The 17,314-nt window shown below is 35.8% G+C and overlaps 1 protein-coding gene across 3 annotated transcripts in view; it reads left to right on the forward strand.

Annotated features, from left to right (window-relative positions):
- Nucleotides 1-6,211, forward strand: part of LOC105279061 — an 88,217-nt gene extending 82,006 nt beyond the window's left edge. For all 3 annotated transcript variants that reach the window (XM_011338604.3, XM_011338619.3, XM_011338610.3), the window contains one exon: nt 5,522-6,211. In XM_011338604.3, coding sequence (XP_011336906.1) covers nt 5,522-5,727 — 206 coding nt within the window. In that variant the 3' untranslated portion in view covers nt 5,728-6,211. The remainder of the gene's footprint in view (nt 1-5,521) is intronic.
- The last annotated feature ends 11,103 nt before the right edge of the window (nt 6,212-17,314 follow it).

Here is a 17,314-nt window from a genome sequence, read left to right on the forward strand (position 1 = left end):
GAAAGTCTGCAGTTTTTAATGGGTATAAATAAAATTTAGCAAAATGTTTGTACATCAGTTTATTTCATTAATGAAAAATATGCTAATAATCAAGTAAGCTAATGATAAATATTTTCAAAGTGTACACCATCTGAATTTGTACAAAAATCAATTCTTTTACGAAAACTTGTGAAAACTTTTTCTAACATGTCGTCTTTAATGTTGCTGACGACCTTTTTAATAGCTACTACTAAATCTGACACTGTTTCTGGATTTCCGGCATAACAATGGTCCTTAATGTATTCCCAAAGAAAGAAGTCACATGGATTTAAATCCGGCGAGTACGGTGGCCATTCTAGCCCCCCCTGGGCTTTGGGGTATCCCAGACCGATGACTCGATTGCCATAAACTTTATGGATTGTTTCGAAGACCTCCTGGGTTCGATGTGGTGTCGCTCCATCCTGCATGAAATGAAATCCTCTGACCAGGCCTCTTTTTTTGCATGAGGGAAGAATTGTGTTTCGAGAAGCTGCTTATAACTTTCACCAGTGACTGTTGATTCGAAAAATTGCAGATAAATTCCTTTCACCGAGATCGCAGCCCATGCTGTTATTTTTCGTGGATGTAAAGGTTTAGCCAGGGAAACGTTGGGATTTTCCGACCCCCAAAATCTATAATTTTGTTTATTAACATAACCATTTAGCCAGAAATGTGCTTCGTCCGTGTAAATTATCAATTTTGCATCAAGTTCTCCATCTTCAAACATTCCATTTATCGTCTTGCAGAATTCCACACGTTTCGTCATAGCGCGTTTGGTTAGCAATTGATGCGATGTTATTTTATAGGGATGCATTTTCAGGAAATGTTTTAAAATCCTGTGTAACGTTGTTTTGGATATTTCAAGAGCTTGGGCAGCTTTCCGAATGGAAGAATTTGTATTCTCTTCAAAATACTTCTTAATATCTTTAATGTTTTCTTCTGCAGCTACAGACACAGAAGGACCTGGCAGATCATGTCTACGGTCTTGGATAGTTCCATACTGCATAAAATTATCGATAATTCTGATAAAAATAACGCAAACCATTATTTTAATGCAGATTTATTGCGAAAAAATGGAGTGACGTAACGCATACGTTTAAAGAAATAATAAATTCTAACCTTTTCAGCGTGTTTTCGCTCTTAACTTTATGTGTTCCGTATTTAGTACGAAACCCCCTGTAAGCATTGCTATAAACTTTTCCTCTGGAAAAGAAGCACTCGACAAGATAAATCTTTTCTTCCGTCGTCAGATTACTCATTTTGACGCGCACGAACTTGCATCTACCACAACCAGAATAAAACTGCGGACACTCAGATGAACGACCGTTAACCGTAAGACCCTTTCTGAAGTCATGGAGGGGAGAACCAATCGTTTACTTTCAGCAACTTTCCATGGGACACCCTGTATAAATAAATAAATTACGAAATTTAAGTTTAAAGTTTCTTTATTTAACATTAGTATGCATGGCCATAGTTTTGCTATTGAAAACAAGTTTATTTGATCGTACTGATTGCCAACTTTTTCGCAACTTAAATTTGATAAAACGAAGTTTGATTTTCTTGGATAAGTTGTAACAATTTGTTAAAGTATCACATTCAATATCTTTCATTTTTTTAATGAAAATATTAACAATATCACAACTTACTTTTTTAACATAAGGCAAATATTGTTTAAAAAGAATATTCATTTTAATAAAAAAAATGGAAGGTACTTTTGTTTACAAAAACTAAAGTATTTTTTCGATAACATTTAAGGCTAACTAAACGTGAATATGTTACATTAGCATCATATGTTTTTGATCCAGCAGAAGAAATGCAATTTGGACAAATCTTTTCATTTTTACAAATATACTAGATATAATATATCCACGTACATAATATAACGAATTCAATTCCAGATTGTTACAACCCAACACACTACAACCCGTCATGTTGCCGAAATTTCTTCAAGAAATATCATAAAAGAAATTCAGGTTAGGCTGTAAGGGTATATTTCAGTTATATCATTTCCGTAACTTACATCTTCATGATATTTTTTAACAAAACTCAATTTTTAAATATATATTTACTTGTTTGACAAAAATTCTCTTAATAATTAAACTATCTATTTTATACGTAACTTTCGTAGTACTTTTGATATGAGTTGATAGCAACTGATAGTAGCTATATATAATACCATTTTCTGCCATTTTCTATCCAACTAGAACCTTGGCCAGTCTCTTACTTCTAGGGTTTCTAAAAAATACCCCGACGCTACGCCACCTTCCCGACGGTGGTTACTTTTCGAACAGAATTATTTGGCGCATAGCGCCTGGTCTTCGCCCGACTGGTGTTCGAGCGGGCGGCATCCGGCGGAAACTAAGACGGTACGGAGGGCACATTGTTACAAAATTAAACTTAAAGCAAGAAAGAGGAATCGAGTACACTTGCCAATAATTCTTGTTAACTTAAAAACTTAAATGTTTAATAGGCAAGGAAAAACAAGTTTGCTCGCCAAATTAAGGGATCTCTAAAAATACTACTACGTAGTAGAAAGACTAACCTGGAATAACTTCATGTTATTATCTAACCTAGCGAAATTGTTTTTGAAATCAAACGATATCTGAACAGATTGTTACTGTACAACACAAGAAACTAATCACAGCAGAGATTAATCTGACGTTCCTCTTACTTAAGAAAAGTCGAAGAATCTCTAATTAAATCGTTGTTATGCAGCAGAAAAACTAAACTCGTTTCCTTTTTTATTACTTTTTTATATTTTATAGTTTTTTAGTATATTTTTAAATATTTTTATTATTTAATATTTTCTAAACATTTCTCTTTTTTATAATATTACATATTTTTTACATTTTTATATTTTTTATTTTTCATAATTTTTTTATAAATGTATTATATTAATTTTATGAAATGTATTATACAATAAATCTGTGTAACCTTTTCTGCATAATTCCCAAACTAATAAATATATTAATCTTCGAAATTAATTAATTTACCATCATTTTGTAATACTTTTCTGTATTCTCTATTCTCTACTGCTCTAGCAGCTGACAAATCGTCTCTTGAGAAAAAGTAAATAAAGACTTAATATAATAATAATAAAAGGTTTAATTTCTTTAAAATAACTGAAGTAATTTACGCATCTAATATATAAAATCAACACAACACATAGGTATCGCTTCACGAATCAGAGTTATAGATATGCATTTTAGCTCAAATGATTAATCACGAACCTAGTTCGTTCTGTCGGTCGACTGAGTTAACTTGATTTGTTAAATATCTTGTTTATATGCTTACATTCTGTCTTGCATCTAATTCCAAAAAGAAGAAATTCTTGCTTACATAAATTTAATTCTTTTTTATCAAGTGACGCGGTAGCGTCGCGACGCCAAGTACATAAAAAACAAGGTTCTAAGCAATCACTGTATAGACGTCGAGCATTGCCAAATTCATTGCATAAACGTCGAACGCTACCGTATAGCTCATCCGGAATTTCATGCTAAATTCATGTCAAACAAACTTTTGATTAAATGTCTCAAGAACTAAAGCCATATTCAAAAATCTAACAGCACTTTGATAATATAATATGGATGTAAGCTTTCGATCGCGACCAATTTGAATAAGATTGGTGCAGTCCATCCTGAGATATTGTAATTGAAGGTTTGAATTGTGACGTTTCGTTCTTCTCCTTTTTCGCAATCAGGTTCAGACTCACACGTACGTATGCTCGCACATACACGTGCAAAGCGATTTTGTCCCTCAAGGTACGTTCATACATTCACGATTAAATTTATTAGCGAGCGAGCGAGCGAGAGAGAGAAAGCAGAAGAGAGAGCGAGAAAGAGAGAGAGAGAGATTATAGATAGGACTATAATAAAATATAATAAGAATGATACAAAAATTATTAAACTAACAGATTTAAAATTTAAAGTTGACCCTATGGAAAAGATCTCTATTGGTTCGAATATAAAATAAAACATTTCTACACAAAGCAGTGAGATCCCACTAAAAAAAACCTTACAAAGGTGAAAAAACTATGCCAAGTACATAAAAAAATTCCAACTTATACGCAACAAAAAGTTTAAAAAATATTTATTATAAAAATCAAAACTAAATATAAAATTAATTGTTAACCAAGTATTTAGAAGCAATTCAGTTTGAGTATTTTCTCTAAATATTTCCCATGCATACTCTCTTATCGCATGACGACATTAAGTACTTGGCGTGCCCGGGTCGCATTAAAACATACTGTCCTACCTATTATCTGTACTTTACATGTAAATTATTTGTATCAACTAAGTAATGAAAACAGATATTTATAATTACTTTACTAGTCTATAAAACTGTAAATGTGTATATTTTAATATTTCCAACTAAAAAGATTTGTAAGTCATTATTGAAAATTAAGATGCAAGATACAAGAGAGAGAGAGACAAGATACTGTGCAAATTTATAAGAATTTTATAAGATATTTACAAGAAGATATGTCCAATGCGACCCGAGCACGCCAAGTACTTCAATGTCGTCATGCGATAAGAGAGTATGGGAAATATTTAGAGAAAATACTCAAACTAAATTGCTTCTAGATACTTGGCTAGTTAACAATTGATTTTATATTTAGTTTTGATTTTTATAATAAAAATTTTTTAAACTTTGTGTTGCGTATAAGTTGGAATTTTTTATGTACTTGGCATAGTTTTTTTACCTTTGTAGGGTTTTTTTAGTGGGATTAATTTATTTTAAACATTCAACAAATTAAGATATATCGAGGATTTTCGTGCATGTCACGAAAGTAAATATCCACGGATTCATGAAAGTTAAGGGGATCCTGGGGGTCTATTACGTATCTCTTCACGGAGTGAAAATGCGAAAAGTGAGAAAATTCATTATGTGTTGACCAATCAAATTATAAATATTCTAGTAAATTTGCTCATTTTTCACATTTTCACTCCGTGAAGAGATACGTAATAGACCCCCAGGAGTGGCTAGTGAACTCCTTCGCGTCGTCTGTATTACCGACGGAATGAATGAGTTTTTTTAATAAACCTTTTCATTGATTGCGTAGAATGAAAAATCCTTTTGCACGATGAAAGAAATCATTTTTCACGATATCAAGGACCTAATCTTGTGCTCTGTTTTACTCTTGATCACGATTTCACATTCAAAGGTTTTATAAACATTAATCTTTTTTACTACGTTTCTAAATTCATTTCTAAAAGCATCCTCATGTTCCTTCATTCTGTTCCGAGTTGGGAGCCACCCTATTTTGTACGAAATGTAAAATTGTTATGGTCAGGCAATAAGTCGAGAAGAAAACTGTAATTTTAAAACTTTTTCTCGTTTTTCACATAAACTCTATTAGTCACGTATTTATTATTACCTATACTTTAATCGTGGAAAAAAATTTTCATTCTATGCAATCAATAAAAAGATTAGTGTTCACAAATTTTGGGTAATACAGACGACTCCAGGATCCCCTTAAACAATTGCATTTTTCTAATTCCAGATGCACCGAGAGATTGTAAGATCAGCGAGTGGGGTCCGTGGAGTGCGTGTAGTCGTAGCTGCGGAGTGGGCGAAACCCAAAGAATGCGAAAAATAACGATAAAGCCGCGTCGGAGTGGTGCATCATGCCCACCGCTAAAGGAGACAAAATGGTGCGGCAGTGCTAATCCGTGTTCGGAGAGCAAACCAATCAACTATCACTGGTAGTCATTACCTGCGGCTGTTCTATTCTCATCACGCGTATATCAAAGTGATTCGCTTACGGACACAATACCGTACGAATAGCAAGACTAGCGAAGTGCGAGATACTTGCGAAAAATGCACTCTGGGAAAAATGTGATCAATATCAAAGATTCAATTAACGCAGAATAATAATAAGAAATGAATTTGTTGGAAATTAATATCTTTTATATATCAATGGTCGCATAATGACGTAATTAGTGATATACTTACAGAATATACGTTAGAAAAGGTAGTAAGTTTGCGTGGTTTGACAATATATATTATCCTAAAATTACAACGAAAATAAAAAATATCTGACATTTTAAAAAGATTTAGAGGGTTGAAAGAATTAGAATAACTATTATAGTATATTGTTGGCACTGAGTAATATAATAACACATTTACGCAGATTTACGATTATGACGATCATACATCAATTCTGATAATAAATAAATCTATTACTCTTCAATCATGTTTAATATAATGAATGACTGAGAAGGAAGAGCTAGAAAGTCATTTGATCAAACGTGCATAACATTGTATTTAATCAGCATTTTTCCAATTATATATTAGTAAATGTTTTATTACATATATTATTCAATTATAATATATTAGGAGTGTGATTTAGTTTTGAGGGTTTTGCAACAGATGGCTGTAGTGTCAGTTTGTTCCAATAGCTGTTTCCGATAACTGTTGTTTCTTACAGTCTTGATATTATCCATGACATTTAGTAGCATTATAGCAATAGATGCAATAACAGTCCTGTTTATATCATCGTAAAAATGCAACTTCCGAAAGCTCTTTAGCATTTTCGACATGCGTTGCTTTTGTTTTTTAATCAAAACAAAACTGCCGCTGACGGTTATAGAATTCTTGTGGAAACTTATGGTGATTCTGCCCCATCAATTAAGACGTGTGAATACTGGTTTGGATGCTTTAAAAGTGGTGATACTGATGTGAAGGACAAAGAACGCTCGGGACAACCAAGAAAGCTTGAAAATGCAGATTTGCAAGCATTATTGCACGAAAATCCAACACAATCCACTTCAGAACTTGCCAGAGCATTAAATGTTGATCGTACAACAGTTACCAAACATTTACATGAAATGGGAAAAATTCAGAAGGAAGGGAAATGGGTTCGACATCAATTATCGGAAAGTACCATTGCGAACCGGTTGAACATTTGCATTTCGTTGATCGCCAGGCAAAAAAAGAAGAATCTTTTGTCTCGGATTGTTACTGGGGATGAAAAGTGGATCTATTTTGATAATCCGAAACGCAGAAAATCATGGGTGGATCCAGGCGAACCATCAACATTCACTCCGAGACGCAATATTCACGGTTCAAAAGTAATGCTCTGTATTTGGTGGGATAGTGTACTATGAGCTGTTAAATCCGCATGAGACTGTCACGGCTGATCGTTATCGACACCAATTGTACAAGTTGAAGCAAGCATTGGACCAAAAACGACCACCAATTGCGAGTAAACGACGGAAAGTGATTCTTCTTCGTGACAACGCTCGACCTCACTTTGCGTTATCAGTGAAACAAACACTATTAGAGCTTGAATGGGAAGTCTTACCGCACCCCGCGTATTCTCCGGACATTGCTCCATGCGATTATTATTTGTTCCGGTCGATGTAACACGCTTTAGAGGATACACACTTTCATAATTTGGAAGAAGTGCGAAAATTCGTCGACGAATGGATCAACTGAAAAGAAGAGTGATTTTATCGTGGTGGAATCCATCTCTTGCCAGAAAGATGGGAAAAAGTGATAGAAAACGAAGGAAAATATTTTGATTAAGGTATTCATTCATTATCATATTTAAATACATGCGTTTTTGAGCAAAAAAACCCTCAAAACTAAATCACACCCCTAATATAATAATATAATTTTATAATCAATAATCCGAAGAAATCTTATCATTTACCAGGATGTTTTATTTGTTTGCATTTATCGTTATTTGCTGTCATGTTATGCGACACAAATTATTATATCTCAAATATAAAGAATGCCAAAGAAAAATTTTAATGACTAATTATTGATATTTCTTTTTCTTTTATATTTAAAGTAATTTAACAATCGATGTTTTTCGGGTTTGTTATGGCAGAGTTAAAATAAAATCGTTGTGAAAGAAAATATGTAGCTGTTTTAAGTTTATCTTGGTAATAATCATTAAATAAAATTGTGAATAAATAATCTATCTTATTGCGACTCTTTTGCAAATAACTTCATGACATTGTAGATGATAAAATATTATATTCTTACATCTCAAATATATTTATAATATATTTCTAATTTATAACTATGTTTATATTAAATATATTAAACTAAGTAAGAATTTTTGATCGATCATAACTGGCAAGCATTAGACAAGATGGTCAGTCATAATAAGCAGATAGTTGGACTAGATGGTCAGTTTTAATTAATAGAAGAATCATTTTTCAAATCCAAGTTTTCTGCGCGCCGACAGGATTCGTCAGTCTTTAAAACGCAGTAATTGCTGACAGGCATCCTCCCTACTGATAAGATTCATCCGGAATATTAACTAATTGAAATCCGATTGTGAAAAAACTCGGATTTGAAAAATGATTCTTCTATTAATTAAGACTGACCATCTAGTCCAACTATCTGCTTGTTATGACTGACCATCTTGTCTAATACTTGCCAGTTATGATCGATCAAAAATTCTTACTTAGTTTAATATTCCACTGGCGAATCATAGTACTTTATATATATATATATATATATATATTAAATAATATATATAATAATATATATATATAATATATATATTAAATAATATATATATATATATATTAAATATATTATTATGAGAATGCAAAGTTTCTTTTTTATTAATATCTTATAAATAATACAATTTTTAATTCAAATATTTTCTGATGTTATCTGTTACTTTTTATCAATTTTTAAAATAATGAAAAAAATATCTCGCAACTTTTACTTAAATAAAAATGAAACAAAAAAATTTTGTGTCGACTATTCTGGCAGTTTATTAGAAAAACACGATGTTTCGACCATCAATCGTGGTCGTTATCAAATGCGAATACAGTACATAACTCCCCACTCAATACGCAACAATTGTGACGGCAACTATTTAAATATCAACTGAAATCACATTAAATATAATTGATCAACAATGTATACATTGAAACTAGAAAACAATGATCTAAATTACTTACATGAAAAGGTCAATACATAGTGAACGAAAGATTTTTTCTACCAAATCTTGTCAGGTATATTAAAATATTAAAGTACGGAACAAGGTGTGAATAAAAATTAAATAAGAATATTAAATCACACCAGTACCGTACTGTGTACCGTACAAACTCTGACTACACAACAAGCGAGGATCGACGACTAATATAGGCTAGAAACGCAAATATTTACGTGTTCCGTATCAAATTATAATATATGTCAGGAAGGTCCTCCGTGTCACTCTGCTTATTTATACACTTATTGTTCTTCTTTATGAAGAACATTTCAGAGATCTCACGTTTTCTTCTGAGTGCCTCATGATATAAAACTCTTACACTTTCCCAATCCATATCATGATTATTGTTAAGTTCTATGTTCACTAACTACCGAGCGACACCCAGCACTCTTCCTAACATCAGCCCTGTGTTCTTTTATTCTTGTGTTCAACTGACGCTTAGTTTGACCAATATAACACGCATCACAATCATGACAATTAATCGCATAAACCACATTTTTTCGTTGTTCATTAATGACTCTGTCTTTACCTATGTTTATAAGGACTTGATAAGGACCACGATTGATGGTCAAAACGTCATGTTTTTCTAATAAACTGCCAGAATAGTCGACAACAAATTTTTTTGTTTCATTTTGATTACACCAATCTTTGATTACACCGATCACTGGCGAAGATAAAGAGTCATATTCTTAAATTTTACTTAAATAGTTCAGAATGTTTATACATGAATGTTTATACATTAATGTATGCATGAATAATAGAAATTAGCATATTCTTAATAACTACTAAAGACCATGGATTCTCGTAATTCAGATGTCAATTTAACCATCACTGTTGAAAATAAAATTACTACTAGATTTTTGCATGCAAAAGTGGTTTAGCGATTATCGGGGCTTGACTTTTATATGTAAAAGAAAAATTAATTTTAGTATAACTAAAAAATGTATTCGATTAAACACAAACACAAAAAACATTAGATAAAAATGTTAAGTGCAATTACGCTGACAATTTAATGACTGATATAAATGATGCCCCGTGATGCAGTTTTTGATGGGTTAGCGTCTTCTGAGTAAAATTTAAGTGTATCATATGAAAATCTAAATAAGATTAAACTAATTATTCTACTGGCGATATACAGTATTATTTTTAATTAAACTAATATGTCTGTAAATTATTTAGTAACGTTTTTACCAATATGTTATTTTTTCAAGTGAGACAATCGTATATAAAATTTACAACAAAATTTCCTTAAGTAGAGCAACTTATTTTTCATTAAATTTAATAAAAAAGTTGGTACTAAAATGAAAGTTTAAAGAACTATTTTTTAACTCGTTTTAAACTTTTGTATTTATTATTCAAAGTATTGTTTTTCCTGCTTGCATGATTATTTTATTCTTAAAATTATATTTTTTATTCTGTTTCTTGTTATAGCTGTACTCTTGAAAAGTTTCATTTTTGTTTAATAGAGTAAGGATTCGTAGAATAAAACGAGAGCGCCGCACTTGGACACAGTACAATTAGACACATTGCAAATGGACACGTTGCAAATGGACACGAAACTTTGCACGGTTCAATTGGACACCGTTCAGTTGCGCACTATTTTACTGGGACACAGTGGCTTTTGGACACGTAAGAAAATTTGCACTGCTCAGTCGGACACCGTTCAGTCGGACACCGTTCACTTGGACACCGCTCAAGTACACACCGTTCGTTTGGACACAGAAAAGTGCGCACCGTTTAGTTGGACACCGCTCAAGTGCACACTGTTCAGGTGGACACAGAAAAGTGCGCACCGTTCAGTTGGACACCGCTCAAGTGCACACTGTTCAGGTGGACACAGAGAAATGCGCACTGTTCACTTGGACACCGTTCACCGCGCACTGTTTATTTGGACAAGAAAAGACATGTACCATTTTATTAGGACGCATAAAATATATGCACCCCCAGTGAAAACGTTTTCGGCAAGATGGTGTAAAGACACCGGCAACATGAGAGAGCGATGATGGCACGGATAAACGCAAAATGTCCCATACGTTGCCGGTGATCATGACGTTATTTCCTCTTCTGATTGGTCAGCCGCCATGGCGCCATGTTAGATTCGCCATGATGGTAGCCCTGCGTTATAATGCAGTGAGAGTGGAACACGAGAGCGGGACTAACATGGCGACTCTAACATGGCAGCCAACCAATCAGAAGAGGAAATAACGTCATGATCACCGGCAACGTATGGGACATTTTGCGTTTTTCCGTGCCATCATTGCCCTCTCATGTTGCCGGTGCTTTTACACCATCTTGCCGAAAACGTTTTCACTGGGGCGTTTGTTGAAATATGTATAACAAATGGAAAAGAATAAAAATAAGTTAAATGTTAAGTTTGACCCGCTCACCTCAAACTTGGATGAAAATGTACTCAATCGATGTGTTTTCGCGTAAAAACAAAAGTTTGAGAAGAGAAAATTGTCGCTCTGCCCTACGAAACGAGATATTAACCGTTAAAGTTGGGCACCGTTTAGGTTAGGAATTCTGTCATATCGATGAGATAGTGAACATGCGCCGTGCATGCGTCGCGATAGAAAGGCAGCGTGAAATATGAAATTATAGGGTGAATTGAGTAATTGAATAATGATTCCTCATGGGTTCGACGAGGTCCGTGTCTTGGACATTCCATGCCAATCGAGGTCCACCTTGGGCGGGGTAGTCCCCCTGGAGTTTGTTTATATTTTTTTCGGTGGCGGTGCAGGTGGAGGGTGCTTCGCCGAAGGCGAAGTCCCTTCACTTGCATTACCTGCCTCACACAAACACTGTAGAGTCATCGGTACGATTCCACATGGGTTTCTAAGAGATCTATATTTTTGTTTTCACATCGTTGAAGCAATGTGGAAGCATATCGATGACTCGATATATAGTACATTTTCACCCAAATTTGAGGTGAACGGGTCAAACTTAACATTTACCTTATTTTTATTCTTTTCCATTTGTTATACATATTTCAACAAACGCGGTGCGTATATTTTAAGCGTCTTAATAAATGGTATATGTCTTTCCCTGCCTAAATAAACGGGGCGCAAATGAACGGTGCGCACTTTTCTGTGTCCAAACGAACGGTGTGCACTTCAGCGGTGTCCAACTGAATGGTGCGCACTTTTCTGTGTCCAAATGAACGGTGCGCAATTGAATGGTGTCCAAGTGAACGGTGTCCGACTGAGTAGTGCAAATTTTCTTACGTGTCCAAAAGCCACTGTGTCCAAATAAAATAGTGCGCAACTGAACGGTGTCCAATTGAACCGTGTGCAAAGTGTCGTGTCCATTTGTAACGTGTCCAATTGTACTGTGTCCAAGTGATATACACTCGAATAAAACGACCTGCCTGCGTAATCGTACTTGATGCGCGGAGTAATTCACCGGTGGTCAGGGTTCGGATAGGAATGTCCAACCAAGAATAAACGCGTAGATGTCAACAATAATGTAACAATTTATTCGCTTCAGCAAGGATTACAGTCGCGACCGGGCGTATACATTATCACGCCAGGATCACAGGATTCGCCTGTTGGATCGAATCGCACGCGCTCTTCGCGAGTCGATGTCGCTTACCGTGAATACGCATCGGCTATCGCTTGTGAATACATAAATATGGTCCACGACCGGCGGAACGGCTAACCGAGAACACTCGGCTGGGACGGGGTACACCCCACCTCACTGTAGCTACTAGTTCAAGTCACGAAATGATGGACCGAGTACGCTTGGCTGAGACAGGGTACGCCCCCTCTCAATACTCGTCATTCGCTGGGTGCGGAAATGCAATTGACCGAGAACGCTCGGTTGGGACGGAGTACCCTCCACCTCAACACTCGTTGCGGTTGTACTAGTGACGGGCCGAGAACTCTCGGCTGAGACAAGAAATACCCTACCTCACGACTTGTCACAAGTTGGATAACGGATTACGACTTGACTGAGAATGCTCGATTGGGACGGAGTACCCCCCACCTCAATACTCGTCGCTGACTGTCGAGGTCTTGCTAATCTCGGGAGCGGATGTGTTCGCTAGGCCGGCAGATGCTCGAAAAGTATTGAACCTCTCGAGTCTCATTCTCTTACCCCTGGTCCACAACCTTGCTTTAAGCTTTAAGCCGTAAGAAAATTAACCAATCACAGAAGAATATGTAGAGAATAATCGACTGTGTTTGGTCATTTCTTACGGTTTAAAGCTTAAAGCAAGCTTAAAGCAAGGTTGTGGACCAGGGGTTATAATCCCGAGTTGTTTGCTTCGCGGCGGCGGTACCGGTGGAAGACCGATCAGCTGGCGACTAGCGCCGTCGCTACGCAGTGGCTCGCTCGCGAACTAGTGCGCGGGGTTGTTTAGGCCAACCCTCCGTTATGACGCTCGGCCGCTTGTTTGCGATATCGTTTCTGAGGGCCATTGTCCTTCCTCGCCGGACTCGTTTGAATCCAGCGGCATCCGGCTGCTGTTCGCCGGGAACGATGCGCTTTTGGGGTGCATCGTTACAAGAATATATTTATACAATTTTGCAATCTTTTTTAAAATACTAAGTAATTTCAGAATGTCATGCACAATAATCAAAATTATAAAAAAATAGATAAAGTTCCGAAATAGGCTCACTTCCGATTTTGATGAAACTTTGTGAAAAGCTTCCTTTTAGGTTAAAATGGAAGTCCTTAAAAGGAATTTTGGAAACTTCTATAAAAAAGTTATTTTTTAAGAGTTCCGTCCCTCCCCAACTTCTACTATTCACATCTATAGATCTTTTATAGATTCGCTGATCTATGTAAACAATAATTTTCATTATTGTTTATTCCTTGTGTACTCTTGTGTATCCTTATATACCTTTCAGCTCAGTTGCTGTTTAGAAGCGATCGTGTATAGTGTTTATTACATCCGTCGCTGTATACGGTATAATTATTAGAAACTTGAGTATATTATAATAGTGTTGAGTATATTCAAATAGTGTATTATAAAGATTTGTAGAGTTCAGCATTCTATTGTTTACATTCTGTTCACACATTAAAGGATGATTTGTTTATATTTTATATGCTAGCCGTTATTTGTGACGATTTAGCGTCACTTTGGCCGCCGAAGTGCTGAGTGTATACGTACATAGTCCTTTGTATGTTATTTCTCTTGATACGTGATGCTCTGGGGCGTCCGTCACAAGGAGCTCGCCCGGCCAAAGGGGGTTACTCGGCAGAGTCGTTTCCTCTAATCCGAGGGCGATTCGTCCGCCTTAGCAGATTTGTGCGTTGCTTGGTATCGTTTTGTGATTGTCCGAAAATTACGATTCTTTCGATTGAGCCTAGCCGAATAAGGGGTCTACGGGTGGAAGATCACGACAGCGGACATCGCGGGAGGAGTGAAGACCACTCGATATTGAACCTCGTAAGTTCCGGGAGCCTGGGAGAAGCCGAACTGCTGCTGTAAATCCTGGATACCGCTGCCAAGACAGCGGAACTCAGCACACACAACCCCCTGAATGCCGATCAGCTTTATCATGATTATGATGTCGACGCATAGTGGCTAAACACGGAAATAGTGGACAAAAATCGATAACTCAGTGAATGCTGTAGTAAATTTTTTGAAAATTGATATCTCTAGATTGTTTTGGGCGTAGATTTCGAATTTTAAGCCAAAAGGGTCAAATTCAAAATGGTTAATTCAATATGGTGGAGTGAAAAATCAAAACTTAGATGGATTTTTTTTAAATTGATATACATGAGTTGCAGGCACTGATTCCGAATTTCTATTCGAAATTCTGAAATGGCCAATCTAATATGATGAAATCCGGAAAATGTAGACAAAAATCGATAACTCATTGAACCTAATCTAAACCAACTTAAACTAATCTCTTTTATCGCACTTATAACTCCTTTTTTCGCGTGGACAGCTGAAAGTTCGTAGAAAATCATTAAAATTCGGTAAATGTTTACTTTGACCTTCTCACCTCAAATTGCGATGAAAATGCATTCAATCGATGTGTTTTCGCGTAAAAAGAAAGATTTCGCAAGAGAAAAGCGTCGCTCTGCCCCACGAAACGAGATATTACTCGTTAAAGTTGGGCACCGCGTAGGTTAAGAAACCTGTTATATCGGCGGTCTACAGGCGTAGCGCACACAAACCGAGCGTGCGCGGTGACGTAAAAGTGCGCGAAATTAGAAATGTCGCGCACACTATCGAGGTCCATAGGGTTGGTTAGAGTTAGATTAAGTGTGATTAACTTTTTTGTAATACATACAGATTAATTGTCACACTTAATCTAACTCTAATCAACCCTGTGGACCTCGATATAGGTTAACCGTTTCGCTCTGATTGGTTGATTTTCAACAGCCAACCCCAACCGCAACCGCAACCGAGCCCGCAACCTGTCGTGTAATACGGCCTTAAGGTAGACACTCTTTGTTTTGTAGCTAATATTGAATTCTAATATTGGACCAATAAAGTAATTTCATTTTTAAGTAACATTAGCTAACAATATACATCTAATTGTTTATGTTGGATATGAATTAATTTCTTATATTGGTCCACTATTGTAAAGTAATCTGTTTTTTAGCCAATACTTAATTTGATTAAATGGACAAATTTAATGACTTCAGATTGCTTGCGGCGTGTGTGAATGTTGTCCATGGGAATCTCTGTGCTGCAAGTGCAAAATTCTCAGAAAAATTAATATTATCATGCCAAGGCGCGTATATTAACTTATATAACTGTCAGGCTAAATCTTAACGTCGAGTAAGAATTCGACATGTGCACCACCTAGCGGTGCGGAGCGAAAACGCATATTCCTAGCCATGTAAATTTGAATAGTGTTAAAAGCTGCAGATCCTGTTCGGTTTCTGCCGCCAACCTGCTGCCAACTACACTGCGCAGATCCTACTCTATTTCTGCCGCCAATCTGCCGCCAATCTGCCGCCAAATTATGTCGGCAGGCTCTGTTCGGCTTCTGTCGCCAATCTGCTGTCAGATCATGTTAGCAGGATCTGCTGACAAAACACAATCTTAATGCGGACACAGATGGTACCGGATTTCTTGCATTATTCTGATTGAATCTGCTGCCAATCTGTCGACATACTGCTGACAGTTTGCTTACTGGGTGGATTTTGTACCCAATCTGTGACCTCTCTGCTCACACATTTTGTCGAACAGACATTGACAAAATCTGTTCACGCAGGTTTGGCTGACTACGTACGAAGTCTTTTTGTTGATTATTTTAATAATGAGGGTGCCGTTCCATGGCAAGAAACGGTCATATGCAGTTAATATCCTACCTTATGTCATTTATACAACTACCCATACAGCACAGAAGCTTGCAGAAACATTGCAGCGTCGTTGCTATAAGCTTCTGTGCTGTATGGGTATATTTTAGAGAAGTACACTTCATTTTTAAATTATATTTAATCATTATGTAAACTTTGTTTTAAAAAACGAGAAACGGGAAACGAGAATGTGAGAGAAGTCTTCCTTTGGAAATAATCTTCCTTCAGGTTTGTCTAGACACAAAAACTGCCGTTGACTTATTCCGCAATTTATCGTTTAGGTGCAAAGCACAGGCAATTAACTCATTTCGCTTTTATTATGACTTATTCGAACGATGACGTACGCGCATAGTATGTTAAATCAGATTTGACATTTGGTGAACTCATGACTTTTACTTACTTACCTTACTGCTGCGGGTTATCTCGTTTCTTATATGTACATTTATAAACAGATATTATAGTTATTGCGCTTATTGGAACACAAATGGCACGAATATATATTTATCTATCGAGATTGAAACTTTTTTTATTAACATGTTTCTTCATGATTACATTTATCTTGCGCATGTATGTATTGTAATAAAAATATATGGAAATAAAATATGTTTTTATTGAGACGACATTTTTTGCAGTTGTAGTTAGTACATATATAAAAATGTAACAAACGTTGTTTATAAATACAGTGAACCTAAAACAATTATCTAAACAATCTACATAATATGTAAATATAATAACTTTATAATAAGTCTTTTTCTCTCTCTTCTTTTTTCAGATAAATATTTTTTAAGATAAATATTCTCTCAAAATCAACATCATATATTATTATATAAATTGCTTTGACGTTCTGCCGTTATCAACTAAAACAAGCTTATACCCAGTAAGCAAAATGTGTGCAATCTGCCAGCAGATTGGCAACAGATTACTGCAGAAGTTGATAGCAAATTGGCATCCGTTATGTTCGCATTAGGATAGTGATCTGCCAGCAGAGCCTGCTAACAGACTCTGACAGCAGATTGGCGGCAGAAACCGAGCAGGATCTGTTAACATTTGACGGCAGATTGACAGCAGAAA

The sequence above is a fragment of the Ooceraea biroi genome, chromosome 2 (genome assembly GCF_003672135.1).
Source record: "Ooceraea biroi isolate clonal line C1 chromosome 2, Obir_v5.4, whole genome shotgun sequence".
Classification (NCBI taxonomy): domain Eukaryota; kingdom Metazoa; phylum Arthropoda; class Insecta; order Hymenoptera; family Formicidae; genus Ooceraea; species Ooceraea biroi.